Source organism: Histoplasma capsulatum (genome assembly GCF_000150115.1).
Source record: "Histoplasma capsulatum G186AR genomic scaffold supercont2.8, whole genome shotgun sequence".
In the NCBI taxonomy this organism is placed as follows: Eukaryota; Fungi; Ascomycota; class Eurotiomycetes; order Onygenales; family Ajellomycetaceae; genus Histoplasma; species Histoplasma capsulatum.
The window spans coordinates 690,832-718,779 of record NW_025544808.1 but is presented as its reverse complement, the minus strand read 5'-3'; the positions used below and the strand labels follow the sequence as shown (position 1 = coordinate 718,779).

The window sequence follows — 27,948 nt, the reverse complement described above, 5'->3', positions numbered from 1 at the left end:
ATGTCCTTGACAAAAGCGGTAGAGATATTTTGATATCAACGCTTTGAGAGAACGAGAAACGAAAAAGAGAGCGTTTGACTTTTTGATAGACCTTATCACACGTGACTTGGCCCCCGCCTAGAAAAGTATGAGAGCTGCAAAGCGATGAATGACTCAGGGCCTGTTTTTTCTGTACCGCATGACGAATATCTTTATCGCAGTTTATTTGGATCCTACGAGACAAGAATTTGAGTGGCGTTCATATTTGATCTGCTATTTTCATTCACATTTGCACGTCTTGTCAAAATGACTACCCCGCCTCCTGGCGCGGCGGAGGTCGTAGTTCCAGTGCACGATGGAGAGCGGAAGGTGGCCACGGAACAACAGATTGACCCTTGGAATGTTGAAGCTGGACATGACGCCCAAGGGAATGCCATTGCCATTGACTATGTTGCACTTTCGCAGTAGGTTTTGGACTCCTCTACTTCGGTCGGGTGATTTGGGCCTCACACATGTCGGACAGGAAATGGGCGACCAAATTAATCGACGATGAGCTCCTCCAACGTTTCGAGCGTCTTACAGGCCACAAACCCCACCGTTGGCTGAGGCGCGGCCTTTTCTTTTCGCATCGCGATTTCGACAATATCCTCAACAAGTACGAGCGGGGGGAGCCCTTCTTCATGTACACGGGAAGAGGACCTTCAACCGATGCGCTACATCTGGGCCACACAATCCCTTTCTCGTTCACAAAGTGGCTACAGGATGTATTTGATGTCCCATTGGGTATGTTGAAAGAGATGGTCGACGTTATTCGACGCTGGGGTTTTGTTGTTTTCGGCTAGGCTGACTCTGTGTAGTTATTATGCTTACAGGTGAGCCGCGCGATTAGTTCAAAATATCTAAAGTCTATGTTGACAATCGAAGACGACGAAAAGGCCCTTTTTAAGGACAATCTCACATTCGAAGATACCTATAAGTTCGGGTTGCAGAATGCGAAGGATATCATCGCTTGTGGGTTTGACCTGAAGAAGACTTTCATATTTAGCGATCTGGATTATGTAAAGGGTCACTTTTTGATGAATGTTTGGGAATTCTCGAAACTCGTAACGTTTAACCAGGTTCGAGGAGCGTTTGGGTTTAATGAGAGGTTAGTACTGTTAAGCACTGTTCTCAGGTCATGCAGGAGCGCTGAGAGAACAGGAGAGAGCCCTAATCAGAGCGAGGAGTTTTTTTCGTCAGGTGGTGGTGACATGAATAAACTAGTGGCTCTCGCTCCTGATATTCTTCTGCTCTTGTCTCCTGTCTTTGTACTTCTCTACTTGCTCGATCGATCTGATGGTTTCTAACATTGTACAGCACAAATATCGGCCGGATAATGTTCCCAGCTGTGCAATGGTATGGTATTCGCTCCTAAAAGTCGTGTATTCCGCTGACCGTGAGGTAGTGCCGCTGCATTTGCAACGTCCTACCCAGAGATCTGGGCTGATTACCCACCCGCCCTGAGGACTAAAGATATAGGCAAAATTCCTTGTTTAATTCCTATGGCTATTGATCAAGATCCGTATTTCCGACTCGTTCGTGACAATGCTTCGCGTATGCGATTCCCAGGGCCAAAGCCGGCCCTAATACATTCCAAATTCCTTACAGCTCTGCAAGGTATCGGAGGGAAAATGAGTGCAAGTGACCCGAAGTAAGAATACGGACCTCCCCTAAAAACGACACAGATTTAGTAGCTTACGCCCTTGCTCATAGTTCTGCAATTTTCATGACGGATACTCCAAATCAAATTAAGGTTCGATTAGCCTTTACCCTATCACACCTGATCATCACTGCTTACTCGTTCACCTTGCAGAAAAAAATTATGAAGCATGCATTTAGTGGAGGGAGAGACAGTATAGAAGAGCACAGACGGCTAGGCGGTAATCCTGATGTTGATGTTTCGTTCCAATGTAAGTGACCATTCCTTAAAAGTTATTGTTTTACTGAATCATAACATCTGACCACACCACATGAATAGACCTCACGTACTTTGAAGAGGACGACGAGAAGATCAAGCAGATCGAAGAAGGCTACCGGAAGGGGGAAATCCTCACCGGGGAGCTGAAGATGATGGCGATCACTTTACTTCAAGAATATGTGGCAGAATTCCAGGCTCGGAGAAAGCTTGTTTCGGACGAGCTCTTGAAACAGTACATGACTCCCCGGAAGCTGGAATGGAGAGGAAATCCCAACCCTAAGCCCAAGGAGGTCAAGCCGAAGGAATCGAAACCGAAGGAACCTAAGGTAAAGGAGACGAAACAACGTCAGGATGAAAATTGAGAGCAAACTAGCGTCAGATATAGATATCGATGTTCAGCAGATTAGATATAGATTCTAGGTTTGGAAACAGATACTAGGGTTTGTACCCGATAACTGCGCCTCTTCATGGCTAGGAATACCGAAGTAGATTATGGATAGAAGGGAATACGTTGAACATAAGGATATTTTTTTCATCTTTCGACTACGTCCTATAACTAATGATTTTGCTTGTCCATCCCAAGGCGCTGCGATGTTTACAGGCTAGGACTCAACAGGGTAATGACATAACGCTGCCAATTACGGAGTATTCAAGAAACAGCAGAGATGGGATATCCCCTTGTCAGAAATGGCGTGCCATACTCGTATGAAGCACTCCAGCTTTCAAGACCGTCTCACTTACTCATATGCCCGTGTTTCGCCCCGGTAGGGCTTTTGGCACCATTATGAGAGAGTACGAATTAATATAAATTTGGAGGCATTCTATTTTCCTGCAAACCACGGACATCGCCAAACATGGTCAATGCATGTACTAGTTAAACTCCCTTCTCAAGGGATGGTCCCTTTTCCGATAGAAATCACAGTTATGCACTGGGGGCAAGGTCATTGAATTCCACAAGCTGCCTATTCACCAGCCTTGGGAATAATCCAAGAGTATTTCTACAAGAACTGGAGTGCCGCTTTTGAAAAATGCAGAGAATCAGCTGTGTGTGCTCTGAAATGATTATTCACAACATGATTGATATTGTCCAGGTGAGTGCTAGGAACCCTATGAAGAGTTGCATCAGATCACAATCTGATCATGTTTGTCTTCACTGTTTGTCTTGGATGTGGTGAAGTACGACTGCCGGTCTCGCTATCTGCCTTCTGTATCTTACACTGTATTCATGAAACGACAAAACACACTAGTGACAGTTACTTGTGGCTGGGAAATTTCTCGCCGGGCCATCTTCAATGTTATTCGACCAGCCACTTCTATTTCCTATGTGCAGTGGCGTGGGGGATACTAGTTCGGTGCTTGCACACGCTAGAAATGTATTTGGAAATCTCAATACCGCGCCTCGGGCAAATCCAGTCCTCGCTGTCGAACTTATTGGGCCTTGGTGCCTGACTTGACAGCCAAAGCTGATGATTCTTGTATCATGCTTACCATATAAATTTCTAGCTTGCACAAGGGACGACTTTCCACGCCTCCGTACGGATTACTTCTATATGATTGTTGATCTGGCAGCAGTCAATGAATTAAAGGCAGGGCTGGGGAATGAGGCAGGTTGATGATATATTATGCTGGAGGGTATATTTTTTTTTTCTTTCCCTTCTCTTATTTTTGCTTTCTTATCTCCTTTTCGCTTTTCCCCTTGCATAGTGTTTTGGCAGGCGGCTCCTTGCCTTCTCTCTTCAAGTACTATAAACTTCTCCTTTTAACTCGATACATGACTATTCTCTGCATTTATTTCTTCCATTTTTACTCATAGATTACGAACAGTTTGCCCTGAAGTAAGTCAAGCTTTTAGTCATTTTGCTCTTTGTTTTTCCTCTGCCGTCACTTGAATCCGATCGGTTTGCTGCTCAAGGTGTACACGATGAACTGCGCCAAACGTGTATTACATGTCCAAATGATGGCACAACCACAACCTGAAGATGGAAGAGAAGTATGTTAGCTGACATGTCCTCTCCACAGAAAGGGATTTGCATCTGTATAAAAACGGGAGACGATAACATATATCTATATCTCAATTCCAAATTTGGCAACTTTCAGAAATCCTTCCAAGAACCTCAGGGCTGTAATCCAGTATCAAGCATCTTTTGGATCTCGAAAGCCAACCACCAAGTTGCCTGCTCCATAGACATCGAAAGAGGAACGGAGGGCTCCCCGACCCGCACAGCCCACCAGACTCGCTCTCTGCATTATCACGCCACACGTCGATACGAAGAAGCAAAAGACAAAACAACGAAAAAAAAAATGGTTAAGCGAAACATTACCATCGCTATTATCCTCATCCTTTTCTTCCTAATTGTCGGAGTAATCTGCTTCGTGATCTACGCCATTAAAAACAGCCTCGCCTTTTTCGGCCGTCAGAGAGCAGTCGATGAAGAGGATGGAGAGTGACTAATCGGTTCGTTCGACCTATAGCACCGGTATATATAACCCGATGCACCAATCTAAAAATTCGATGAAAGTGGTTGGAGGCAGCGGGGCAAAAAATAAAAGATATCATGGGAATTTATGTCGCCATACAGGAGACTTTTTCCACGTCGCGAGATTTCTTCTCTTAAGTTGAATTTCAAATCTTTTTGCTATTTCCTACCATGGTCTGAACGGAACGACTGCAGAAAAAAAGCCTTCTCCAAATGGACCACCTTTCATCGACTCCAGGACCACAGTTCCGAATAACGCCCTTACGTCGCCGTATATATAAACAGTGCAAATCCGGGCTCACGACGTTTGATATATGCACATGATATACCCCCTGCTTATATTATATACCCATCTTCGTTTACGCTAGTTATTGCTATTTCCCCCGAAACGTGGGAATTCGTATTTATTATCGCTATTTTTACGGCTTACAGTGATGACGGTTTTGGGTTTGGGTTTGGCTTTATGATTTTCTCACGAGCAGCATGCATGAATCGTAAAAAGACGACGACCTTATGAAAATAGGATTAGAGCTATGGGGGCGGTTTATTGGTTATATTGGGCGTCTTAATTGGGGTTTTCGGGTTTGTTGTTTTATTATTCATCTCTTTTACAATGATTTTGGAATACATATATATATGTACTGTACGTATTCTATAAATATTTTTGTTGTCTCATTGAATGTATTTACGAACACGATCCATGTTACGGTGCATGAGTAATATAATATATATAATATTGATAACTACCTGTCCATTGTTTCCTCGAAGTTCCTTGATGTCCACGCTGCGGCGGAAACCCGCTAGCTGTTACCGATGAAGACCAGGGCAAACCGAGGTTAATACAAGTCGTCGAAGGTATGTCTTGAACATCATACCAGAAACACTGAGTTGGATACATCACACTGACAAATTATGGAGATTCATTCCTTACTCATGTCGAAGAATGCAAATGCAGTTTCAATCTCCACATCAAAATTTGTACAGTACATGTAGTAGTGCAAAGAACATGGATGAAAAACAATAAGAGTAGAATATAAATATCATACATAACTGGAGCCTTGTTGATTGATTGGGAAGATGTGAGCATGATGAAATAATATGCAGCTTCTAGAGAGCTCAGCCTCTGGGGTCTCTGCTTGGCCTACTCCTCGCGCTGCAAGCCATGCCCACCTTCATGTCCATGAACAGATGGGAAAGAATAACTCTTGCATCCAGGATTCACTCGAATGGTTTGAAGATGTTATACATATGATGAAAGGGGAAGGCTTTGAAAAAAAAAACAATAAGCAAACCATGCAAAGATACAAGTAAAATATGTGAAACAAGATATAAAATGAAGCCACAAATGAATGCAACTGCATGTAACTCAGTGTGGGTAATAGAAAAATGAAATACATATATATCAAAAATTAAATGACCATGTAACAATCAATAAATGCTCGCTTGCATTCCTCCTTTGTTTTGCTTGATTCAAGTCCTCTTTGAGCAAATCCATGATGGTGAAATAATCAAACACAAGAGAAGAAAACTGTAGTGAAATATGGAATGCACCACTGGTGTGTTTTTCTTAAAAATAAAAAAAGGACAAAAAAAGAAAGAAATTAAAAAAAAAAAATTTAAAAAAAAAGCAATATCTAGAATGCTGGAAAAATCATAATGGAGCGAAAAACTTCTATCATGATAGCCAGTAAATATATGCTTTAAAAATAGAATGCTACATTGAAGGAAGTGGTTTTCGGGGTAGCTTAGCTATGCTGCTACTACCGATTTTGCTGTGGACGGGCCACCATGAACAACTCCAGCCCATTACTATGGCCGTTGCGAGTATTCGTTGCATCATTATTCAAATTATTGTTGCCCGGTGTCTCGTTAGAATGGTTTGTATTGTTGCTGTGATGATTAATACGTAATTGTTTCTGTTCTTCTGGGCTACCACCTATTCGGGATATTGGTTTCGTAGTAGCGGCGTCGATGGACTCAATTTTGCTACTTTGACGAAGAGAAGGATGATAGGGTTTCTCCTTGATCGGTCCAATGGGGCTGTATTTCGACTTTAGGGCTGGAGATGTAGTGTCTGTTTCTGTTGAAGGGGTTGTTGGATATGTAGAGGAGGGCGGGTGGGTCTGTTGAGAGATAAATTCCGTCGAGAATGGTTGTGGTAGTGGTGGGATCATGGTGCAGTTACCAGTGTCTGCCCTTTCATCTATTTGTTGTGTGGGGTGCTGCGAGCTATTGTTGTGACTTGTGCGTAGTCGTTTGGGCGGTCGGAATGGCTCGTCAGTCCTGTTTGGGTCGCGCGTTTGATAGGGAATATGCTGTGTGCTGGTTGGAGCAAAGCGTTGGCTGGTGGAAGCTTCGCAAGCGGTTGGTATATTTCGTTGCGGGGAGAGAGCTCTTGTACCATAGTGGTGTTTGGAGTAGTGGCTGGTTTCGCCGTTTGATCCTCTGTTATGGTGACCGATGTTGTTGTTGGCGCTACTGCTGCGAGGAGAGTTACTCAAATCCGGAAATACGTTTGAGGCTGCCCCTGAGCCAGCCCTGCCCATGCTCTTATCATGCATAACTACCCGTTTCCACTTCGCGACTAAATTGTCATAGTCCCATCGTGAAGAATCAATGCTATTCACTTTGCTCTTCTCGGCTAACTCTCTTGACACCGACCGTGGAATGGGTAACATCTCTGGAGGAAAAATGGCGAATTCTCGGGGCCACTGGCAGTTTTCCAGCCTGTCAATCTGCGCCTGTAGGCGATTCACCTCCTGTTGCGTCCGGGCCAGCTGGTTTCCGATTTCCTTGCGCCTCTCCTTTTCTCGCGCATATGCACGGGTAATCTCCATTCGCCAAATATCATTTCGAGCACCCAGCGGCAAAGATATCCAATGATTGAACGAAAGCTCGAGGTGTCTGATGGCCATTTCTTCATGTTGTTGGGCGGATCTCTCGATCATTTCAGTGTCCCAATTTCGTGGGCTTCCTTCGTTCGAGCATCCGGCTCCCTGGCGTGAAATAACCCCTGCCAACTGATTAGATTTCCACTGCTGTATCTGGACCAGCATCGTCTGTTTTATGATGTCCTGCTTATCCATGCCTGGAGGCTCGAGTGGAAAGGACGTTGGAGTTGAAAATGGGTGGGTCGAAAAGAGGCTGGGAGGAGGGGGCAGTACATGGAGACAAAGGGCCGGAAACGTCTGACGTTGAAGATCGAAGTCAAAGGGATTCATTCGTGATTCGGTCCTCGTGCTTTAATAATATGTAACCAATTGTACATGTAGTGTAAGCTACATATAGCTACATATACGCCAGAGCGAAGGATGAATGTAGTAGCAGAGAGCAAGGCGCAAGGGTTGAAGGACTAAAAAAAGAACTCACACTGCGGCTCTCACATTGTCCAATACTTCCCTCAGCGCCAGCTCCAAAGCTCTCGTCGTCTCCGGGCCAATTTTGTTTGACGATCGTGCCGAATAGTCAGTACCCACAGTAGACACTCGCGGTTGTGAGACCTGCGAGGTATTCGGGATATCATTGATGACTCCCGTGGTGTGCCAGGTGGGTTGATTGAGCAGCACCTGGAATCCAGTTTTGCCCGGCTTGCCATTCAGTCGCAGGCTACTCTCGCACTTGAGTTCAGTGCCAGAAACCTTGGGAGATGTCGACGGAGAGGAAGTATCGGGAATCTCCCGCTTCGCAGTTGAGTTACGCGCCGTTCGCCGGGTGATGCTGCCGCGCAGACGCCGGATCTCCTCGACATCATGCACGCCGTCTGGCTTCTTTTTGAACAGGTACTGGTCAAGATGGCGGCCGAGGGAGGAAGAGGTGAAGGGTTGATGACAGTACTGGCACTGCTTGTCCTTGAGGGCGGGGAGTTTTGAGCCTGCTTGGCTGTTACCTTCCTCGCCGACGCGGGACCCCTCGGGAGTATCTGTCGGAGCGGAAACGGGCTCATTCATAGCCGGTTGTGCGATGCTTCCGCACTGCGACGCACAAAGGGCAAGTCTCAGGGGTCAATCAATGGGGTGCTCCTTTTGTTGGCTGGGATGAATAGAGGCGCATATTGTAATAGAATGGGAGACAAAGAAAGCATTTCAAGGTTATCGACAAACACGAGGCACTATCATGTCACGTGCATCGCATCCTCTTCTTGTTGGATTGGATTGGGTGATTCGTCCCCCTCTACGACCATCATAGGGGCGCTGGTGGTGGTGGATTGATTCAGTAGATGTTTAAGTTGCAGTAGATACAGTATGAAATGAAGATATCTAGACTGTCATAGTGTTGAATGATGATAAACTGAACACTCTTGTGAGCGAGCTCATGTGGGATATTCTAGTTATCCGCAATCATAGCTGGTCTTCCTGTTAGAATTTGAACAGATCAATAGACTCGGATTTACTATTCTTTTAACAAGTCCATGCATGGGACCAGAACTATATACATGTTTAAAAAGTTCCGTTATTGGAAATTGTATGGAGGAGTTCTGAGGATGGATTGAGCTGTTGCGCTAGTCCACAATAGGAAGCTCAAGAACAAGTGCCGGATCAAGTGAATGAGCCGACCTCCTTCCTCTTTCTTAATACAGGCCTATGCCCTTTCTATTTTAGAGTCTAATTTGTTTATTTATTTTCTTCTATAAAAAGGGGGGAATCCGCTCTTCTGTTTCTTCTTCTTCTTTTTCTTTTCAAAAAAGACAACCGTTGATTCAACTAGATTAGCAAAAAAAAGAATAAGAATATCAACTAACTAGTTAACTACTTTTCTTTGCCTAGCCAATCCTTACGCAGCCAACTAACTAATTATATGCTCGTTTCTCTATCAACCGGCCTCCAACACTTTCTCCTCCTTGCATCCCCGCGTCTCGTTCAGCCTGTCCAAACTTGCTCGTGTACGTTGCAAGAACCATGGACCTGTTCTCCGACGACAACGAGGTCGAGAGGGCTGAGCGCAAGGATATCCTCAGTCAGCTCGATACCATTGTGCAAGGTGCACAATTCTCACAATCACTCTGGGCATGCCTCCAAGTGGCCGATCTTAGCCAGCTACGGACGATCTTGACCGAGGTTAGAGAAGCGTATTATCCACTAGCAACTCTAACGGGCTTTGGTGCTTTGATAGACGAAAGCCAATTAATTCCTCACTGTAAGTCCACACTATTGATATCTACCAGTCCTTTGCATAATAGTTCTAACAACAATAATCATTAGGGAAACAACTCGTGCGTGACGCCAGCAGAACCAGTTCAACAGCCGCAACTCCCTCCAAACCCGGTACTCCAGTCCAATTAGTGTCTGGGCCCCAAGGTGTGTCCGGGTCTCCTTCTACTCAAACGTCAGGCGATCGCAAGAGACGCCGGATTTTGTTCCAAACGAGAGATAAACGACAACGTGATCTTGTTAGTTCATCCCTTCCGCAGGTCACATGTGAAAACAGTCCGGTGTACTGACCGAGAACAGTGCCTACAACGAGACCAGAGAAAATGCGTCATCACGGGATCTGGCGAGCCTGTTGAGGTTGCTCATATTTTCCCTTTTGCTATGCGGGACTTACAAACCCCAGAACAAAGATCAGAATCTTCCAACTTCTGGAATATCTTAAAGATCTTCTGGACTGAGGAAAAGGTTGAACGATGGTTCAATGCAATTCGAGCTACTACTGAAACTCTAAGGAATCTCTTTTGTCTTTCTCCAAATGCGCATGCCTATCAGGGAAAGATTTACTTTGCTCTCAAACATATCATCAGCAACGAGAACAATAGTAGCCGTACTGTTAAGTTTATATGGCTACCTCACTTTGAAAATTATCGTTCACTTCGATTGTCCACAGAGCCTTCCGTGACACCTGTTACAACTTTTAGGCGGGATGGTGTTGGTGGACGTGTAGGTCTATTGGATTTGTCGACTGGATCAGCTATTTCCAGTGGCCATACAATTGTCTGGGAAACTGAAGATCCTGTCAACCTTCCACTCCCGGATGTTGATCTTCTGGAACTCCACTGGGTTTTACAGCGTGTTGCCGCCATGGCTGGTGCCGCGGAGCCCCAAGATGAAACGTATGAAACGGATGATGAAGATGGCTGCGGTGCCCTAGTCGATGACAATTCGGACGTATCCGATTTCCTCATTCCTCAAAAATACACCATATCTGCACCAACGTTTACGAATAAACAGGCAATGCTGTCGGATCCTAGTCCAATTGACGTCCATAATATCTCTGATAAGCGTCAGGTCCTCCTCAGCTCGTCAGACAAGTAAGAATGTGAAAATAAAGGGGATTCCTGAAGAGGCCTTCTCGTTATTGAATGGTTTCTGGTTTGTGAGACTTGCTGCAGACTGAATGCACTTCTTGTCATGTGGTCGGTTTCCTAATGTGTTGATTCGGCTTCGTATCGGTCATAACAATATGGTTTTACTGTCATTTTACTGTGGTTTTACGGGCCATTGCACCCAAACACGTCACTCCTTTGTGTCTTTGTTTTTAATGAGTGCACTTATCTGCTGATTTTTCAGTGGAGAATTACCACGTTGAATTATCTTACTCATGTATAATATAGGTGTAGAATTCGGGGTAAATTCCTTGCTTTATTAAGCCAAAGGAATCCTCCGACCATTGCACAAAAGATCAGAGCTGCTAATAGTTATCCATTCTATTCTCAATTGTGGTAATAAAAATCTGCTGTGATCTTCACAACACCAATCTGAAGCCCAACTTCATTCTTATTTTAATAGCGTGGGTAAAAAGTTGGTAGGTGTGGTGCTTGTTAAACCATGTACTCCGCAGTTATCGATATGACATTTCCTCAACAAAGAGTGGGAGCCGAGGAGCCTAGGGGAGGGGGAAGAAGAAGAAGGGAGGAGCAAATTAAAAAAAAAAAAAAAAGATAGCAATTGAGTTGTTCGATTGTTAGGATGTACTAGGTCAACTAAAATCTATGAGCACGTATATGCATCCCACTTTCCTGGTCGCATTTGTCAAATTTCTGAATCTACACTGTTCTGACTGCATGTCCCACGTATTCCGCGAGTGCAATCAATCTCTCTTCCTGGAATCGCCTCCCAACAAGTTGAAGACCCACGTAAGCGCCATCATAAATCTCCGCGTCATCTGTGTGTGCAGCGCATATAATTTAAACTCTGAGCGGGCGAAGCCGAAGACATTTTTATGGGGGACAAAATATAATAATGATGATTTAAAAAAACAAAACTTACATTTATCATGAATCACCTTATCCATATCATTCAATGGACCATAGCCAGCGTCGACGGTATCCACCGTTTTATCAGCGATAGTTACCGGGATAACGATCGAGCCGTAATCCAGCAAATTCACAAAGACGGTATAGCCAGCATAATAAGCTTTACCCCTTTGTGCTGCGGGGAATGGAGCAACAGGGCAGAAAAAGCCATCGACAGGCCGGCCCGTTCCCGTCAACTCCGAGGTACTATTCCAGTATTCCAAGTACTCCTTTTGATATTCCCTCTTGGCGACGTTGATCGCGGCGATTTGCTGGGCGTTCAATTGTGGGCCTGGGGATTCCTTTAAAAAGATATCGAGTTCGGGCATGGGGGGTTCACCTGATAGGTTAAATTGAGAATGTGCATCGGCACCGCCGTCGAGAGTATAAATTGTGAGCTGCCGTTGTATTAAAGAAAGACAGAGTTAAGTCAAGTCCGAAAACACGGTGTCATGCGATCGTTTAGACATACCGCTAATTCCAGGGCTCTTTGGTGAGACGGTGGCTTCCACTCGATAACCTGATAAGATAAGTTAGTTACATAGCGGTGATTGGACCAAACAAGGATTGGTCAAAATGATGGCTAGCTTGCTTGCCTTATGTCCAAGTTTCAGTAGGGTAGCAGTCATCATTCGCAAAGCTCTAGAAACAGGGGGTACCGGCTGAATGTAGTCATCCGAACTCATGATGCCGAACGAAAGTAGGTTTTTCCCCGCAGCAGAACTCTTAATGAGATCTAATACTTCCTGCTCTGCATCATCCCGCCATGGCAACTCAATCGCCAATGGATCATGAAGCCACGGCTTCTGACTGAGCACAGACTTAAACAAGAGCTTCAACCCACCAATGGTAGTGGCGAGAGGACCGACAACAGAGGCGATTGAGTTTTGGCCATCCATCGAATTAGCCACGCCTTCGTAGGGAATTCTGCCAGCTGACGGCCTGATACCATAAAGACCGTTAAAGGCAGCTGGGACCCGCACGCTCCCGCCAATATCAGTGCCAAACCCGCCCGCAGATCCCCTCAGTATGATGAGGGCGCCTTCTCCCCCAGAGCTCCCCCCAGAAGATAGAAGGCGATTCTTCGGGTTCCAAGTGTAGTCAATGATATTGTTGGCCGTCTGAGGACACATTAGAGTTGCAGGGACGCTAGTCTTGCAGTGAAGCACAGCACCCGCAGAACGGAGTTCCTTGACCAGCTCGCTTTCAAAGACCAGTCGTCGAGGATCGCCTTTCTGGCCCTGGAAAGTGCCCACCCAACCAACATAGCCCATGGTGGTTTCCACCCCCTTCACATGGAACTGATCTTTTAAACTGATCGGGATGCCATGAAGCAGCCCAAGTGGCTTCCTATGGACTGCGAAGTACGCGTCAAGTCTCTTTGCTTCCTCGAGGGCCGCATCAAAGAAGATCTCATGGAGGCAATTGACCTGAGGCGTGGTTTGTTAGTAAAACCGTGGAGTTCTAGTTGACATTTGAGTGATACACACAAATTGATGCGCAAGAGCTGCTCGGTGGCAAAACGCTTCTGTCACCTCCACAGCGGTCCATTGCCCATTGGTGGTGCGCTGTGCCAGACTGACAAGATCCAATTCCGTGATTTCAATTTCTCGAGGAGAAAGGAACTTCCGAATGTATCTGGTCACATCCCGCAACTCACTGGCCGAGGGGATTGGAGTTGGGATCCGCCATTTCTCGGGAATGAGATTGAGAACGGAATCTCGTTTTGCTTTGGCAGTAACTTCCCACGGTGTTCCTGTAGCCATTTGGTGACTAGCCGAGTCTAGGGAGCAGGCAGTGGCAATTAGAAGTCAAACAAATATTCGTATTGTAGTTTTCCCGGCGTATGTGAAAACTACTAGTATCGAGGGGAAGGGGCGTTGGCCAGATTTTGTATACACACGGCTTCTTTCTGTCAGTCAACAGAGCCAGATGAGTTTGAACACAACCAGTCAATAAAAGTTCGTCACGAACGAGCAGGGCGGGGGAGAGAGGTAACACATCATTATTGTCAATAGACTATTTTCCTCTCACCAGTGCAGCCAAACAGAGGACAAGTAGCCGTCTTCCTGCTGTGTGACAGCGGTATCAGCCTGGATCATCCACGAATCTCCTAAATCCAGGCCGAGCCACCCTCCACCAGCGCAGACACGGGCATCCGTACTTGAATCTAACACCAAAGGGAGTGCGTTGTCGACTTCGAATGCGGGCTGGAGGGGACCTTCTGCACTTTTCTTCCCCAGCAATCATCCTACAGTTGGAAAGATGTAGTGGAGCCCACTTTCTCACCAATAATAGTACTGATTCAATTCACCCTTGACGAAGTGTTCCTGAACCTGGGAAGGGAACGTCCGAAGGTCACAGAGAATTGCAGTCAGCTCGCTCGTGGCTCAGCTTCAATCACAGTCCATCCGTCCTCTTTACGAGTTCTTAAAGGTTTCTGTTCAGTCAAATTTTCTTGAGATTTTTATTGCTAGGTTCAAGTTCTTTCCCAGCATCATCATATTTCGTGAATAGACATCACTGTGTGGGAGCAAGCGCTTCATACTAGTAATGTTCCATTCTCTGCTCATTGTAATTGATTCAATTGAGTTCCACCCTTCGAGAGGACAGTAGATATTCCTATGACATGGATGATCGGTATAATGTTGCATCGAGCGCAGATTTCAGCTTGTTTCAAAAATTATATAATGTCATAGTTTGATCGCAGATAAAGATTGCATACATGCTCCATCTAGCTTAAGGTTAGATATCATGCAAAGTTCCCCTTTTAGCTGGCTATTCATTGAAGAAGACCCCAAATATGCCAGCACCTCTACGTTACATTGCGCATATCTAAAAAACCTGAGGATATAAGTTGGCTGCAAAGAGGTTACTCAACGTTCACTTTGAGTGACAAGGCGGAATGAAGAACAGTACAAACCTTCCGCACCGCTTGCTTCATCAGGGATGCCGGGCAAAAAGTGGAAGTGGAAATTCGAGGCTATCTCAAGTATAGGCCAGCTTTGACAGATGAGAGTAGACTATATGCACTAAATGCATTCTTTTCTCCAGTGCAGTTTGTAAAGGCGGTCACATTTCAACTCATTGTTAATTTCAAACTGTCCTTTGACCGGGTCGTTTTGGCTGAAGGATTCCACTGTGGAATGTCGGTTCGACACAATCCACAAAGGGTCAAAGAAAATTGTGCAATGCAAAAGGCAAAGTGCTTCCGCATGGCCCCTGGCCAGGTAATACCAGATAATCGTTCCGCAGCTCTTCAGACTTCCTAGAAACATATCTTCGGTTCGTTGAAGTAGAATTTTGTGGGCCATATCCTTGATCAACTTCAAGGTTGGGCACCCCAGGTTCTCCTTAATGCTCCGATCCAAGTTACACAACGGGCTTGGGGAAAAAGTTCATCTGAACACACTCTATGATTAGCTGGACCTGGAAACGTTTTACTACTGGCTTTCGGCAGTCAACTACGCCACGAAGACGATGACGGGTAGTCGACTTGGATGGTTATGAGCTCCATGAAATTTGCACCTCATTCCATCACCGACAATACAGATCTATGTCGGTCAACCTGATAACGCACACTGAAATTTTAAGAAAGGTACCTGTGGAGGGAAATATGTCACATGAGTTGAACGTATCGGAGAAAACTTGGCCTAGAATCTGTTGGGGGGATTGGATTGGGTGATTCGTACCCTCTATACCACCACGGCGCTGGTGGTGATTGAGCTCTTTTGCCCTAGTGGCCTAATAGAATCCTACCTGGGTCTGCATTGTTAGCGCCTGAAATCTTCCATGGTGAATCTCCAGGCACGCCGCGTTCCAGAACCGCTCCCGGTGGTGTTGTCAGACAACTTTCTCATCATTTCCTGCTCATGCAAGCGCTGCGCATAAATCTGAGACATAGTATTAAAAAATGACATAGTGATACGCGTTTGTGATTCATTAGGGACCATTGCCCAATTCATTTCCAGATCAGGGAATTTCCATGGGAAATAAGCCTTTGAATGAGAACCTTTTGTGTAGAACGCAATCCCATTGTCACGTAGCGCCTTTAGGAACACCCAACAACTAATACAGGAGAGCTTTGAAACTCCAATGTATTGGACGGAACGGACAGTGAGATTTTCGCCGAGAAATTTCAAGGCTAAGACACACTCGCAGTGCACTGGGGCACGAACAATGTCCATTCCACTCAACTTGAGAGAAAGTGAATGCCCCGGGAGATTCGCCTCTTTGCCGTTCTCCTCGTTCTCCTCGTCCTGCAGCGAACGGTCGGTGGCGGAATTCGCTAAAACTTGCTTCGATATTTCCATCCACTGGTTCGAAGGAGGTAGCTTGATATTCCGAGGCTGATTGCGCAAAGATTTCACTTCCAGCTCCTGTCCAAAGAGAAAACGATGATATAACCTCGGCGAATAGGCGCACTTTATGAGGGTCTCAATCGCGTTTGGAATGGAAGATATCTTTCTCAGGAATCTTTCGAGAGGAAATGCTGCCAAATGTAGATTAGCACTGTAAATCTCAATGAGGGGAGACCAGTAGCATACGAGGTGCTGAAGCGACATTCGCAAGCTTAACCTTCCAATTGCTAGTTTCCAACACCTCGCGTACGATGTCACTAATTCGATCCATTCCCTCCAAAAAAATATCCCGTTTATTTTCGGGTATTTCCCAATGGAATTGTTGGAGGATCTTTGTCAACCAGGAAAGAATGGGGTTGATGTCTTTAAGACCGCGAACAATAGGACAACACCTGTCCGGTATTTCCGTCACATAACTGTGGAACGCAGCTCCACGCGTAGTCAGACCACATTTCTTGTTTAAGCGTTGTCGGAACTTTGGCATTGAAAATTTGTAGAGATCCGCTTTGAAGGAATCCACCATCAATCGAAGGCTTTCCGGGAATTTTGTTTCGTCCATATCAGAGGAATCCGCTCGTTCACCTTCCATGTCCTTAAGAGCAGTTTGATGACAAGTATTCTTCCGCAGCTTATAAAATTCTAGCCCCAGCTGCTTGAGATGTTTCATGATTCTGCGACAGTGGGCAACTGTCGTCCGAGTTACTGACTCATTGGAAGCGAGAGTAAGAGTGTAGCATAAATTACTACCGGACCCTGTCTGCAGACCGACAGCAATCACTTCTTTCGTTGGGCGCGATACCAGGAGACTTGCGAGGGCATCTAAAACCTTCGAGAGCCGATCTTGAATGGGGTCAAGGTCCGTTTCGCAGGTTCGCGGCACAGAGGTGTCGACGCTGACCTCAGTGAGGAGTGCAACTACTCGTTCGCAATCGGTGTTAGAAATGCTCGCGGACATCATCTCGTATAGAATGATATGCCTGACAGAGAAAGCAAGTTCTTTGCTAGCTGTGAACGGCCAACGCTAGATCCTCAGACATACTGGGTTGAAGTCGCGTAGATCGCTAAGAAGTTCTAGGCCATCCGATTTCACCATATTTCGAAATCGGCTCGCCGATATGGGTTTCGATGGGTAGCCATGAGGGGAGGATAAATTTATCACTTCAAAAGTTGATGCTTTTGTTCAGCTGTGATAAGATAGCACTATGGCCACTAGGTTATCCATAGCAAAAAGCCAACGTAACCATTTGTTAAATGGTTGTGCTCATAGTGATATATATCCCTGTGGGTGTGGTGGTGTGAATATGGGCCGGAAAAACTTTCGGCGCGGTTTAACATCCGCGGTTTTGGTTTTGCCAAGGTTTTAAGCCTCAACTCCAAGCACACATTACAAATGCACACTTCACCATCCCAACACAGCGTTAGTTGCGCAACACTATTGCAGTCTAGTGTTGAAGATAAGTTCTCCACTACATAAGTAAAAGTGGAGATTTTTGATCATGAAATGATAGAAAGAAGAATAATAGATCTTCAGAAGTGAACTGAGCTTCTATCTCTCTTATCTATCTCGAAAATCATTATCATCTCTGTCAACTTTCAGACCTGTGGGAAATATCACAGCTACAGACAGCAGTTGCACAGCTGCTGAATGAAGAGGGCTGTATACTGCCAGCAAGCTTCGAGCAGGCGCACTGTGATGCCATCTGTTCCCGGGGTGCTCTGCACCCCAATTGGCTCAGATACTCTCTATTCTTACCTCTGAATTATCTGCCATCTGTCTACCTACCTACTGACCTGTGCGATATCCGATAAATTGTCCATGAAATATAGAATGCCCGCTAGATAGCTAGCTATCCATCTACATCTCTATCTATCAATCAATCTTCTGCTCAACATTCAATCATTCTCTATAAGAATAAACATCCCCATCTAGCTACCCATCTATCTGTCAATACTAGCTTACTAGCTGACTGACTATGTGCCTATCTATCTACTGACCTGATTGAATGATATCCAGCGATGATATCCAGCGATGATATCTATCTAGCAACGACACCTGCTAATGATATCTACCAATGATATTAATATGACTTCGCACTTCTGCTCCGTTCTGCCCAGCTGCATGTTCCATGAAGCTCCTCCTATAGAATGTTGTGCCTGAGCTTTTCAACCCTTTGGAGCAATTAATGGTGCCTTTCATCCCCTGGGACTCAAGAGGTTCGTTTGCCCACCCCCTGAGGGGGGTGCTAAGGGCAGCCTGCCCCTGGTATTGACGAGTCTGAATGTGATAAATGTATAGGTTTTTGAATGACAGACTGGTCTCCTCTCAGTGTGATATCAGTTCAAGTATCCCAATTTCACCGGAGCCAACAGTATCAAATATTGCCAGCATATGCTCAGGATGGTGTTGTCTTTTCCCACATCTCTCAAGGCTTGACAGATGCTTCAATCTTTGAGGATTTCATTGAACAACTTTTGCAGCATTGTGGAAAATGGCCTAACGTGCACAAGAGTACCGATCGGGTCCGCCATTCTGTTGGGAATAAATAGAGCCTAGTGTGCCACATCCCCAATGCCAAATGCAACAAGATGAAGAGTTTGTGGAGCATGTTCAACATGTACTATTTCATATTTCTTTTTGCAATGAGCACAAGTTCATTCCCAGTTTTTCTTTTGGGAGGGCAGCGGGGGCAAGGGCGCTGGCCCATATTCATGATTATAAAATGTATAAATATCTTAGCTGTGCTTGCTTCTTCTCTACTTATGTGATGGCAGACTTCCGCATTCGGACAAAGGCCTATACCCAAGGGCTCATCTAGGCAAGACTGCTCTCACAATCCTCCGCACACATCGCAGCAACAATTTCAATCAGCAAGACTGGCGGCAAAGCATCAGTCTCTCAAAGCACTTTGCATTCTCTGACACTCAGGTAGACCCCATCGCTGCATCCACTCACACCTCACCACATCGTCTATGCTAGCCCTTTCACTCGGCTTAAGGACTAACATAGATCGCATCATGTCATGAAATGATTTTTTCTCTTCAGCGTCAAAGGCCTCGAGCTTCTTGCTCTTCCGTGAGATATTTATCTCCGCAAACCGCTGGGTCCAGCTCCGGCTAGTGTTGCCGTAATACTGCCGCAGGCTCTCCTTGACGTTTTTATGACCATTTTCATCAAACCAGTTGCCGCGGGTCTCCCACTTGCTCCACCATTGATCTGGGAGTTTACCAAATGTCTCAACATGCTCGACAGTAATGTCATCCTGCGAGCCGGGGAAAGCTTCAAATGGTGGACTAGATCCAAAAAGGTCCCAGATCACACACCCAAGCGTCCAGATATCTGATGGGAAAGAAAGCGGTTCATCCGCAAATCGAGATTCCGGTGGCGATAAGGGGACTGGTGCATGTGCAGTGAATCGCTGTGTTCTTTGAGGATCAAAAGCTTCTCCAAAGTCTGTAAGTAGAATGGAAGAATCGGCCAACTTGATCTCATCACTTCCAAGCCCCAGCAACGCAGGGAAAACGACCTTCAAAGGAACCCCATTATCAAGGGGTAAGCCGTCCGCACGAACAACAGGCTCCTCGTCAGGCCTTCCAACATTCATGTACAGCTGTTCACGGGTCATGCTCCGAATATTTGGCGGTAGATGAAGGAGAATATTCCCAGCGTGAAGATCTGTGCCATCTAGTTTAGACTCCATAAGCTAGTTCAGGTATGTCATAGCACCAAAACATACCGCCGTGGACAACCCCCTGAGCATGTACAAATTGCAGTGCCAATATCAATTGGGATGCAATGGCTCTGGCGGCTTCAAGCTGGAGAAGGCGGTGATAAGCCATGTCCTTTGCAACATGAATGCTGACCCTTGCAGCATCCGTAACCAAGCACCGATGCGTCCCATTCGGCCCAGAGAAGGTAAACGAATCGAGCAATGTCTGGATTATGGCTTTTCCGGGCAACACTGATCGAGACTTGGCCAGTCGTAAAAGAATTTGTTCCTCGTGAGTGCGCTCAACTGATTCTGCAGTGGAAATTTTGAGGGCGACAAGTTTTTTCATTACTTTGTCTTCAGCCAGCCAGGTAGTGGCAGATCGTCCAAATCCAAGTTTATGGGCAATGACATAGCGGCCTTCCTGGAACTCGTCACCTATCTTTACTGGATGGTACCCGCCACGGACATAGTAGTCCAGGCGCTCGACACCTTCCTCGACATACGCATACTTGACTTTGCTTGGTTCCATAATGGTGGGCATATTTTTGGTTGGGGTGAAAAATCGAATCTGTCGGCAGCGGCACTGAAACGCATTTGCAACGCGCGCGCAACTGGCCATAGTCATCGGCAAGCGATGATGGGTAGAGGGTCCAAACAGAGTGGAAACTCGAAGAGGGTGAAACGGAAACAATGCAAATGAGTGCCAGGAATGGAAGGTGTTTTCACGCCAATGTTTTAGCAAGGCATGTCGGTTAGTAGGTGTTAAACTGGCCAATCAGAAGCCTTATATTTGGTAGAGCGGGGCAAGCGGAGTTAACTCACCAGCTCTGCAGCACGTCGGGGTCCGTGCATCCTGCCGACAGTTTGAGATGACACCTCGCAATATTCTTCCTTTTTGATCCTGAATACATCAATCCCATTGGCACAAACACACCCATGGTTGATTGTCAATTTGGCGGCATTCGCGGGGATAACGCGCATCTTCTACACCCACAAGGGTTTTATCACTTTTCATGGCGAGGCCCCCGACTGCAGGATGGAGGATGAGAGCCAATCAATACCCGGGCAGCAGCAGGGAAATGGAAGTGAAGGCTGAGCAAGCATGGTTTGGGTCATGATCGCGTTGAGAGACATCTCTGTATTTATACAGCTGCTCGCCTCGCTGCAGCAGTGGACTCAGCACAATTCTTCCATCATACTCTAGCTGGAGGCAGTATAATTTAATAATTACTATCCGCTGCAAGTTTGTTGTCTTACTATCATGTCAACCTTGAACTTGGTCAAATTTTTCTTCCTGCAACGGCCGCAGAGCGCTACAAAAGTTAGACAATACATCGCCATCGCATACCAAACTGCAAGAGACCAAAAGATATATCCAACAGCCATCCTTATTCGGTAAGTAAATTAGCACCGTGCAATTTTCGGATGGGGAGCTAATCACCATTAAACCGTCAGATCAGGTATACATGGAACGACCACGATCGGGGGCAAATACCAAAAGGACCCCAAGGGGGAGCACTTGACACTGTGCTTCAAGGATGGAGAAATGTCAGAGAAGGGTACACACGTCGCTAGTCATGGCTATGTCAACTCGAGACAGGACTGGGAGATTCGCGAAGCATCGCACTCTCTTGAGAAACCTGATGCCACAGTTTCCAGAGGAACCGGGCGTGCTATCTGGCCAGCTGAAGCGACGTTTGAGATTGAAGTGGCTTTCGGCCATGTGCCAGACGAAACGGAGATCAAACTGCCTGAGGAGTGATTCGATCAGCAAAGGGGATTGCGCGCGCTGGTATTTGCGAACAGGATACCTAGTGGAGATTTTTTGGTTATTCTAAAATATGCCTCCCCCTTTCCATAATGGATGCTTCGTTGACAACTTGACTAGTGCCAAAAACTGTCAGGTAATATGCTGTGTTGGCCAAGATGAATGGGAGAATATTTAACAAGATAACACTGAAGTCCATTCCAGAACAAAACTTATGTTAAACAATTTAGCATGTTTATCAAATGCAATTAATAACATAATGGGAAAACCATGACAATGTGAGAACCATGCAGCTTGGAGTAACGAGCCCCCTTGCAGCATTAAAAATTCATTCTGAACAGTTATATATATATGTATATCAGTGTGCCTCATCACATTGTCTGACCCAATCACTGATGTCACCGACGAACCGGCGTGCAACACCAATTTTCACACCATGTTTAACAAAAAAGTCCGGGTCCCTGTCCTCGTAGATCTGTTTAAGATCAAGACCATTTGCTAAGGCTATATGACATGCCTTTTTAATATCTTCCTTCAGCAGTTCATTGCTCACCCGTGATTGCTGCCAGCTGGTATATTGCTCCACTCCTGTATCAAGGAGTCCGGGAATAACGATAGAGCCAGCAGGGGGGCTATGTGAAGTTGGAAGTGCGGCATGAACACTTGCTGTAGACAATTGATCTGGCAGGACATTAATATTTATTGGGGACATATCGCTCTGCCTGTGGTATGGTTGCCACCCCTTTGTTGTCTTTCAAATCGCTGCTGCTCCTCCGCATACAGTTGCTCTCGGAGCATATCAGGGATATCTTCATGCGTCTCTAGGATACTGCCTTGCTCCACGTACTTGTCAAGGTTTGTCAGATGGCGAGTCCTGAGTTTGTAGTGCTTTTTCCCCACTGGGTCTTGCCAGCAGTACTGTCCTTGGTGTTGGCATGGTAGTCCGGGACAATGCATCATCCTATACACGTTTTGCCAAGCTGAAGGGCCCTCAGAAGTGTACTCAGCATCCATCTGAGCCTCTCTTTTAGTATGCATTCTCTGTGTTGCAGATGAAGCACCTCTCTTGTCTCCCTTTCTTGCTGTAGTTAGGTCACTATCCTCTATATAGTTGACAGAAATATTAATCCTTAGCCTCTTGCCGAGTCAAAACAAATTGCCCCACACGAGGAGCTGTTTCTCAATAGCTGTCCAATCAATATCAGTATTTTCAAACCGCTTTGAGACCAATCATTTACTGATACAACAATAGTGGTATCCTCCGGTTGCGAAATATTTTCCAATGGAGAATATTATCAGGCTTTTGTTTCAAGAAACATTCCCAATATGCACAAAGTCTTAGTGTATTTTGCCGCAATCTGATTATTGAGAGTAACTCTCCACTCAATCAAATAATGAATGCAGCTTGGTAGCTGCTCATCATAGGCCCTTCCCTCATCCATCCCTTTAGAATTTTGATAACGACTTGATCTTTGCTCGATTGGAAGAGGGTGGGATTTCGAATCCCCTTGAAAATAGCTTCACAATTGTACTATTTATGCTACTCGTGCAATGCCTTTGACGCGTGGCGAACCGATATTCATCATCTCGGAAGAGTCACGACTTGCTTAATGGGAAACAAGCCAATTTCATAATGATAAGTACAAATAGGGCATGGATGTTGTTTGAGCAAAAATACTTTTTTAGAAACTGAAGTGCTGATTGGAAATGAACTTGAAAAAGCTCTGTGCATTGCGGAAATGAATTGTCCTTAGGCCCCTCTCTGCTGAGTTCCTGAGTCGAAACAAAGAATACCCCAAAATTTTGGGATAAGAATACTGGGTGAATGTCGGCTAGTTTAGAATGCGCTGAATATATTCAGTAATATGTTGTAGATACTTAGCTGGAGGAGTCCGGTAAATCCTAGAGCAACCCACAGAAGACCGTGAATCTAGGTGAGAGCCTGATAAGTAGATGCCCTTCCTCCGAATTTTGAAGGAACACTCTGTGTTGGTTACTAGAACGAAGACTAGCCGTGAAGGAGCTTTTGCTATGAGTGGTTGAGAGGAGGTGATTACTAGAATTACATGTATGCAAATGTTTTGATTTTTGACTTGCCAAATGCGATATCGTAGCAGCCGATGGTCACAAGCAATCACTATTTTCATCTAATAAAATTCTGAATAGATGGGTTGATGGAAAAGCTATAGCGCTCATCACTGTCCCTATGTCAGAATCCTCAGGTTAGGTCAGTGCGAGTGCAGTAGTCTCGCAGTAATTCCTCTCACAGCAACCGTCTCTAAGTGTTAACCAAAATCAATGCACTATCATATCATGTCCAAATTCTTCGCTGTCCAGCTAGAATTTCAACTCACCACATCAGACGCAGAAGGAGGAGTACACTCTAACGCTGGATTGGAATATCTAGTAGGCCGTTTTGAAGACCTTTTGGGAGGAAAGCTTGGTGAGCGGCCTTCGGCGCTTGCTTGACGTGCGAGGAACTAGGTTTGAGGGCTGACCTGGGGAGATGAAGCGACCGATCCGGAAGATGGAGTAGTGTTAATCGTTTTGTATACACTATGGCCAATTTGAAAACGATAAAACTTGGCTGGGTGTATATATCAATATTTGGTCGTACAGCACAACAACGAGCAATCTTGCTGAGCAATACAGGATATGAGTCAGCCCACAGCATCCTTCATCTGTCTCACGTTAATATTGATTCTTTTGTTCGACATCCAACCTCGCCATTGCTCGAACTGAGCAGCATTGCCGGGCCAGTCTGCCAGCCATTCCGGACAAGTTGACGGAATGATTTTGGGTACTGCATGCCAAGCAAACCTTGCCTGACCAGACATATAGACAGCATCGCCCGAGCGCAGTCGGATAATTTCACAACCAGTACCATCCAAGTGGCCCACCATAAAAAGACCATCACATCCAAAACTAATACTTATTAAGCCGGTGTCGCACTCTTCGCTTACATCCCTATGGACGCTCAGGGTATCGCCAGGAGAATAAAGATTTACTATGGCAGCCTCCGGTTTTGTTTCGGGGAAGATGTTGCGCAGCAGGCTGGCTATATCTGCTGGGAATTGAGGGGGTATTTCAACAGGATACACTTTGTCCGTCCAATTGTATTGCCCTCCAAGTGTTATCCAGCGCAGCTTTTTCTCCAGAAATGATGCTATTGACAACGGCGGATGAACTGAGGGGTCCTTTGGGACTAGTTCTCGAGCCGGGTTATCTTGGAAAAATGAAGCCCTCTTCTGCGAGGAAGAATTACAACCGTCCTGGAATGTTGCAGTGTCGGTGAAGGGAGTTTTAGGTACACTAGGATATGACATGTGGTAATGGAGATGGATATTGGTCTTGTGGTTTTCGTTTGATAGATCACGGTGGAAGATGCGAGACAATAATTCAATCTGCACAGCAGGAGGCAAAAGGGATGGGATAATACGTAGGCCTGGGAAAGTGTTGCCAATGAGCAATATCAGTAGCTGCATCCTATTGACACGGAGTTGAGAGTGTCTCACCTGGAATTGCCTGATGTGTGTAGACAGGAATGTCTTTCAATTCGTCCTTGTATATCTGACATTGTAGCGACTGGTCCAACGCTGACGAAATGGACTGGCAAGGCACATGTCCCTCACTCTGAAATCCATTGTCAAAGCTATTGTTAGACTGTCGCTGGGGGTCTAGAATCAGAGGGTGCGAGTCAATCTCTGAGAGTTTGAGTCCGCGGTATTGCTTATACAACTGACGGAGAACAGCGGGTGGTTTTTCATGGGCATTAAGCCGTGTGATTTCCACCATTGCGACGTGTTGAACAAGTCAGTTTAAGCCCGGATTCTTTCAAAAAGGGTTTGTCGTTGAAGGTAGAAAAAATCTGCCCCACTGTCCAGGCGTATTCTGCCGTCCGATGTCGCACCGTGAGTGGCTGCTGCTGTCTGGGCGGTGAGGCGCGTGCTGATCAAACCTTGGAACCAGTCGCGGTGTTTGTTTGGGGGAAATGTAAACTCCAGAAACCAGAGAAACCGCAAAAAATTTACTGCTGTTTCCCCTCCGCTGACCGCACCACCAACCACGCCAACATTGCGGGGAAAGATATTCTGACAACACCAATTCCTCGACAATGACATAGAACCCAGGATACTTCTGGCGTTTTCCTAAGTGTGTTTGTACATGTACTAGCCACTCCAGCACGACGTACTCAGCCCGTCGTTACTTATCATATAGAGCCTCTTACTCTCGCTTTGCTGCTCCACGCAACCCTCGCGCAGCTCTATCTAGCCTTTCTTGACTGAAAGGAGTATACTAATAGCGCTTGTGTGAGACATACCATAGGATATAAATCTTCAATCATGGAGAATTATCAGAAAATTGAGAAGATTGGAGAGGGTAAGCTTGAGGCTCGTACCATCTCTAGTCTGCCCAAGACCCTTCGGCAGCAGTGGTGGTGAATGGTTTTACTGATGGGTAACATCATATATCCAGGGACGTACGGTGTGGTCTATAAAGCTCGAGATCTCACGCATCCCAATCGAATTGTTGCGCTGAAGAAGATTCGACTTGAGGCTGAGGATGAGGGCGTCCCCAGCACCGCCATTCGCGAAATCTCTCTCCTGAAGGAAATGCACGATCCCAATATTGTTAGACTCCTCAACATTGTTCACGCTGACGGCCACAAGCTGTATCTGGTCTTCGAATTCCTGGACCTCGACTTAAAGAAGTATATGGAGGCACTTCCCGTCAGCGAGGGTGGTCGTGGCAAAGCGCTGCCCGACGGGTCGACACTCGATATGAATCGACTGGGCCTGGGAGAGGCGATGGTCAAAAAGTTCATGGCTCAACTCGTCGAAGGTATACGGTATTGCCACAGCCATCGAGTCCTCCATCGCGATCTGAAGCCTCAAAATCTCTTAATTGATCGTGAGGGTAATCTCAAGTTGGCGGATTTCGGCTTGGCTCGAGCTTTCGGTGTCCCGTTGCGCACATACACCCACGAGGTAAGTGTTTCTTGTACTCGGATGCAAAACCCATTGCTAAGTGTTTTTCGAGGTTGTCACGCTCTGGTATCGTGCACCGGAAATCCTATTAGGCGGCCGTCAATATTCCACTGGTGTCGACATGTGGTCCGTCGGCGCTATTTTTGCAGAAATGTGCACCCGCAAGCCGTTATTCCCCGGAGATTCTGAGATTGATGAAATTTTCAAGATCTTCAAGTAAGTCTATTTCAGCTTTGCTACCTAGTTGTTTTACTCCCTTTCAGCCTTCCCCAGTTCAACCTGACACGCACGAAAAATCTAGACTCCTCGGAACCCCGGATGAGAATACCTGGCCCGGTGTCACTTCATTCCCCGACTTCAAAGCCTCATTTCCTAAATGGAAGCGTGAAGACACTCGAAAGCTGGTTCCCGGCCTGGAACGTAACGGTCTTGATCTTCTAGATGCTATGCTCGAATATGACCCTGCACGACGTATATCGGCGAAGCAAGCCTGCATGCACCCATACTTCCAAGCTGGTAGCTCTGCCTATTCGGGCCGAGAAAGATTGCAGCCATATCCATGAATAATGATGTCATTAGCAACGTTTTTCTTTTTGTCCTTTCCCTTGTTTTTCTCCCCACACTATTTTCCCCCCCTCTCTCATTCACAAACATCACAGCCTCATCTTCCCCTTACGTGTTCTTGTTTCTTCATTTAATTTTCTGTTATGTTTAACTCGGCCGCTCCCCGACCTATGGAGACATTTTCTTTTTTTCCTTTTTACATTGTGTAGCTCTGTTCAGAATTCCGAGGCGCGTATTCATCTACTTTTCTTCCCCCCGTTTCATTTTACGACGAGAGTCAGACTGAGATGTTTTTTGTCTAGAAAATAATCGTTCTTGCTTAGATAAATTTCCTTAATTGTAATAAATCCCCGTTTCTTTCCTCCTTCCTCCTTCCTTCCCTTCCCTTTCTCCCTGCATGATACCTTCAACCTTATAAGAACTATTTTTCTGTGATAAGAAATATTTCAACTTACCCTTGTTCCCGAATCTCCAATATTAAAGCCTGATACATACATATGAAGATCCCACGATTGGGAGTGCCTTCATTGATGAATGGGATATGAGAGGAAGGAAGAGGGACCTCAGCCAATTGGGGATAACGGGTATATTATGGTCTCCTGCATCGGACGAGCAAGGCGTTCGATTGCTCTTTACCCACTGAATGTAACTCATTGACAACTGCTACTGCACCGCAATTCTGAGATCGAATGCCATCAGGGACCTCTCGCATAAACTCGCATAACATCTCCATCACCTGGGCAACGACAGGAGTCTAATGGGATCCTATGCACGGGAACCTCATTCCGCCTGCATAAAACCGTTTTTGAACTGTGTTAAGGTTGCTTAATTTATCCCGGCTAAATCGCTGCCTCACAACGTTCTATCCGCACCAGCTTGATGGCCAGCTTTCCAGAATATGGGGAGCTGTTGTGAGAAT

At 45.8% G+C, this 27,948-nt stretch overlaps 11 protein-coding genes across 11 annotated transcripts; 5 read left to right on the top strand and 6 right to left on the bottom strand.

Annotated features, from left to right (window-relative positions):
• Window positions 1-175: 175 nt before the first annotated feature.
• Window positions 176-2,478, top strand: HCBG_06040 (transfer RNA-Trp synthetase; the record flags this gene model as incomplete). Its single annotated transcript, XM_045433089.1, has 9 exons — window positions 176-443; window positions 503-762; window positions 837-851; window positions 904-1,126; window positions 1,336-1,374; window positions 1,424-1,669; window positions 1,732-1,771; window positions 1,832-1,928; window positions 1,997-2,478. The coding sequence occupies 9 exons, from the start codon at window positions 286-288 to the stop codon at window positions 2,296-2,298; spliced, it is 1,380 nt and encodes a 459-aa protein (XP_045286257.1).
• A 1,379-nt stretch (window positions 2,479-3,857) lies between these two features.
• Window positions 3,858-4,384, top strand: HCBG_06039 (uncharacterized protein; the record flags this gene model as incomplete). Its single annotated transcript, XM_045433088.1, has 2 exons — window positions 3,858-3,926; window positions 3,956-4,384. 2 exons carry the CDS (start codon window positions 3,858-3,860, stop codon window positions 4,382-4,384), a joined length of 498 nt encoding a protein of 165 aa, XP_045286256.1.
• Window positions 4,385-6,173: 1,789 nt separating this feature from the next.
• Window positions 6,174-8,360, bottom strand: HCBG_06038 (uncharacterized protein; the record flags this gene model as incomplete). Its single annotated transcript, XM_045433087.1, has 2 exons — window positions 6,174-7,653; window positions 7,783-8,360. The coding sequence occupies 2 exons, from the start codon at window positions 8,358-8,360 to the stop codon at window positions 6,174-6,176; spliced, it is 2,058 nt and encodes a 685-aa protein (XP_045286255.1).
• A 948-nt stretch (window positions 8,361-9,308) lies between these two features.
• HCBG_06037 (uncharacterized protein) lies at window positions 9,309-11,104 on the top strand (the record flags this gene model as incomplete). Its single annotated transcript, XM_045433086.1, has 3 exons — window positions 9,309-9,546; window positions 9,612-9,799; window positions 9,861-11,104. The coding sequence occupies 3 exons, from the start codon at window positions 9,309-9,311 to the stop codon at window positions 10,656-10,658; spliced, it is 1,224 nt and encodes a 407-aa protein (XP_045286254.1).
• A 285-nt stretch (window positions 11,105-11,389) lies between these two features.
• On the bottom strand, window positions 11,390-13,471 carry HCBG_06036 (amidase; the record flags this gene model as incomplete). Its single annotated transcript, XM_045433085.1, has 5 exons — window positions 11,390-11,508; window positions 11,613-12,036; window positions 12,111-12,158; window positions 12,196-13,068; window positions 13,129-13,471. 5 exons carry the CDS (start codon window positions 13,402-13,404, stop codon window positions 11,390-11,392), a joined length of 1,740 nt encoding a protein of 579 aa, XP_045286253.1.
• A 1,940-nt stretch (window positions 13,472-15,411) lies between these two features.
• HCBG_06035 (uncharacterized protein) lies at window positions 15,412-16,954 on the bottom strand (the record flags this gene model as incomplete). Its single annotated transcript, XM_045433084.1, has 2 exons — window positions 15,412-16,130; window positions 16,186-16,954. The coding sequence occupies 2 exons, from the start codon at window positions 16,952-16,954 to the stop codon at window positions 15,412-15,414; spliced, it is 1,488 nt and encodes a 495-aa protein (XP_045286252.1).
• Window positions 16,955-18,549: 1,595 nt separating this feature from the next.
• HCBG_06034 (protein kinase) lies at window positions 18,550-20,328 on the bottom strand (the record flags this gene model as incomplete). The annotated part of the gene is made up of 3 exons (XM_045433083.1): window positions 18,550-18,617; window positions 18,953-19,681; window positions 19,734-20,328. 3 exons carry the CDS (start codon window positions 20,326-20,328, stop codon window positions 18,550-18,552), a joined length of 1,392 nt encoding a protein of 463 aa, XP_045286251.1.
• A 642-nt stretch (window positions 20,329-20,970) lies between these two features.
• On the top strand, window positions 20,971-21,471 carry HCBG_06033 (uncharacterized protein; the record flags this gene model as incomplete). Its single annotated transcript, XM_045433082.1, has 2 exons — window positions 20,971-21,104; window positions 21,165-21,471. 2 exons carry the CDS (start codon window positions 20,971-20,973, stop codon window positions 21,469-21,471), a joined length of 441 nt encoding a protein of 146 aa, XP_045286250.1.
• A 364-nt stretch (window positions 21,472-21,835) lies between these two features.
• HCBG_06032 (uncharacterized protein) lies at window positions 21,836-22,491 on the bottom strand (the record flags this gene model as incomplete). Its single annotated transcript, XM_045433081.1, has 2 exons — window positions 21,836-22,158; window positions 22,218-22,491. The coding sequence occupies 2 exons, from the start codon at window positions 22,489-22,491 to the stop codon at window positions 21,836-21,838; spliced, it is 597 nt and encodes a 198-aa protein (XP_045286249.1).
• A 1,369-nt stretch (window positions 22,492-23,860) lies between these two features.
• On the bottom strand, window positions 23,861-25,272 carry HCBG_06031 (oxidoreductase; the record flags this gene model as incomplete). Its single annotated transcript, XM_045433080.1, has 3 exons — window positions 23,861-24,064; window positions 24,168-24,922; window positions 24,993-25,272. The coding sequence occupies 3 exons, from the start codon at window positions 25,270-25,272 to the stop codon at window positions 23,861-23,863; spliced, it is 1,239 nt and encodes a 412-aa protein (XP_045286248.1).
• A 250-nt stretch (window positions 25,273-25,522) lies between these two features.
• On the top strand, window positions 25,523-27,028 carry HCBG_06030 (cyclin-dependent protein kinase; the record flags this gene model as incomplete). Its single annotated transcript, XM_045433079.1, has 4 exons — window positions 25,523-25,857; window positions 25,954-26,465; window positions 26,518-26,681; window positions 26,767-27,028. 4 exons carry the CDS (start codon window positions 25,821-25,823, stop codon window positions 27,026-27,028), a joined length of 975 nt encoding a protein of 324 aa, XP_045286247.1.
• Window positions 27,029-27,948: the final 920 nt, after the last annotated feature.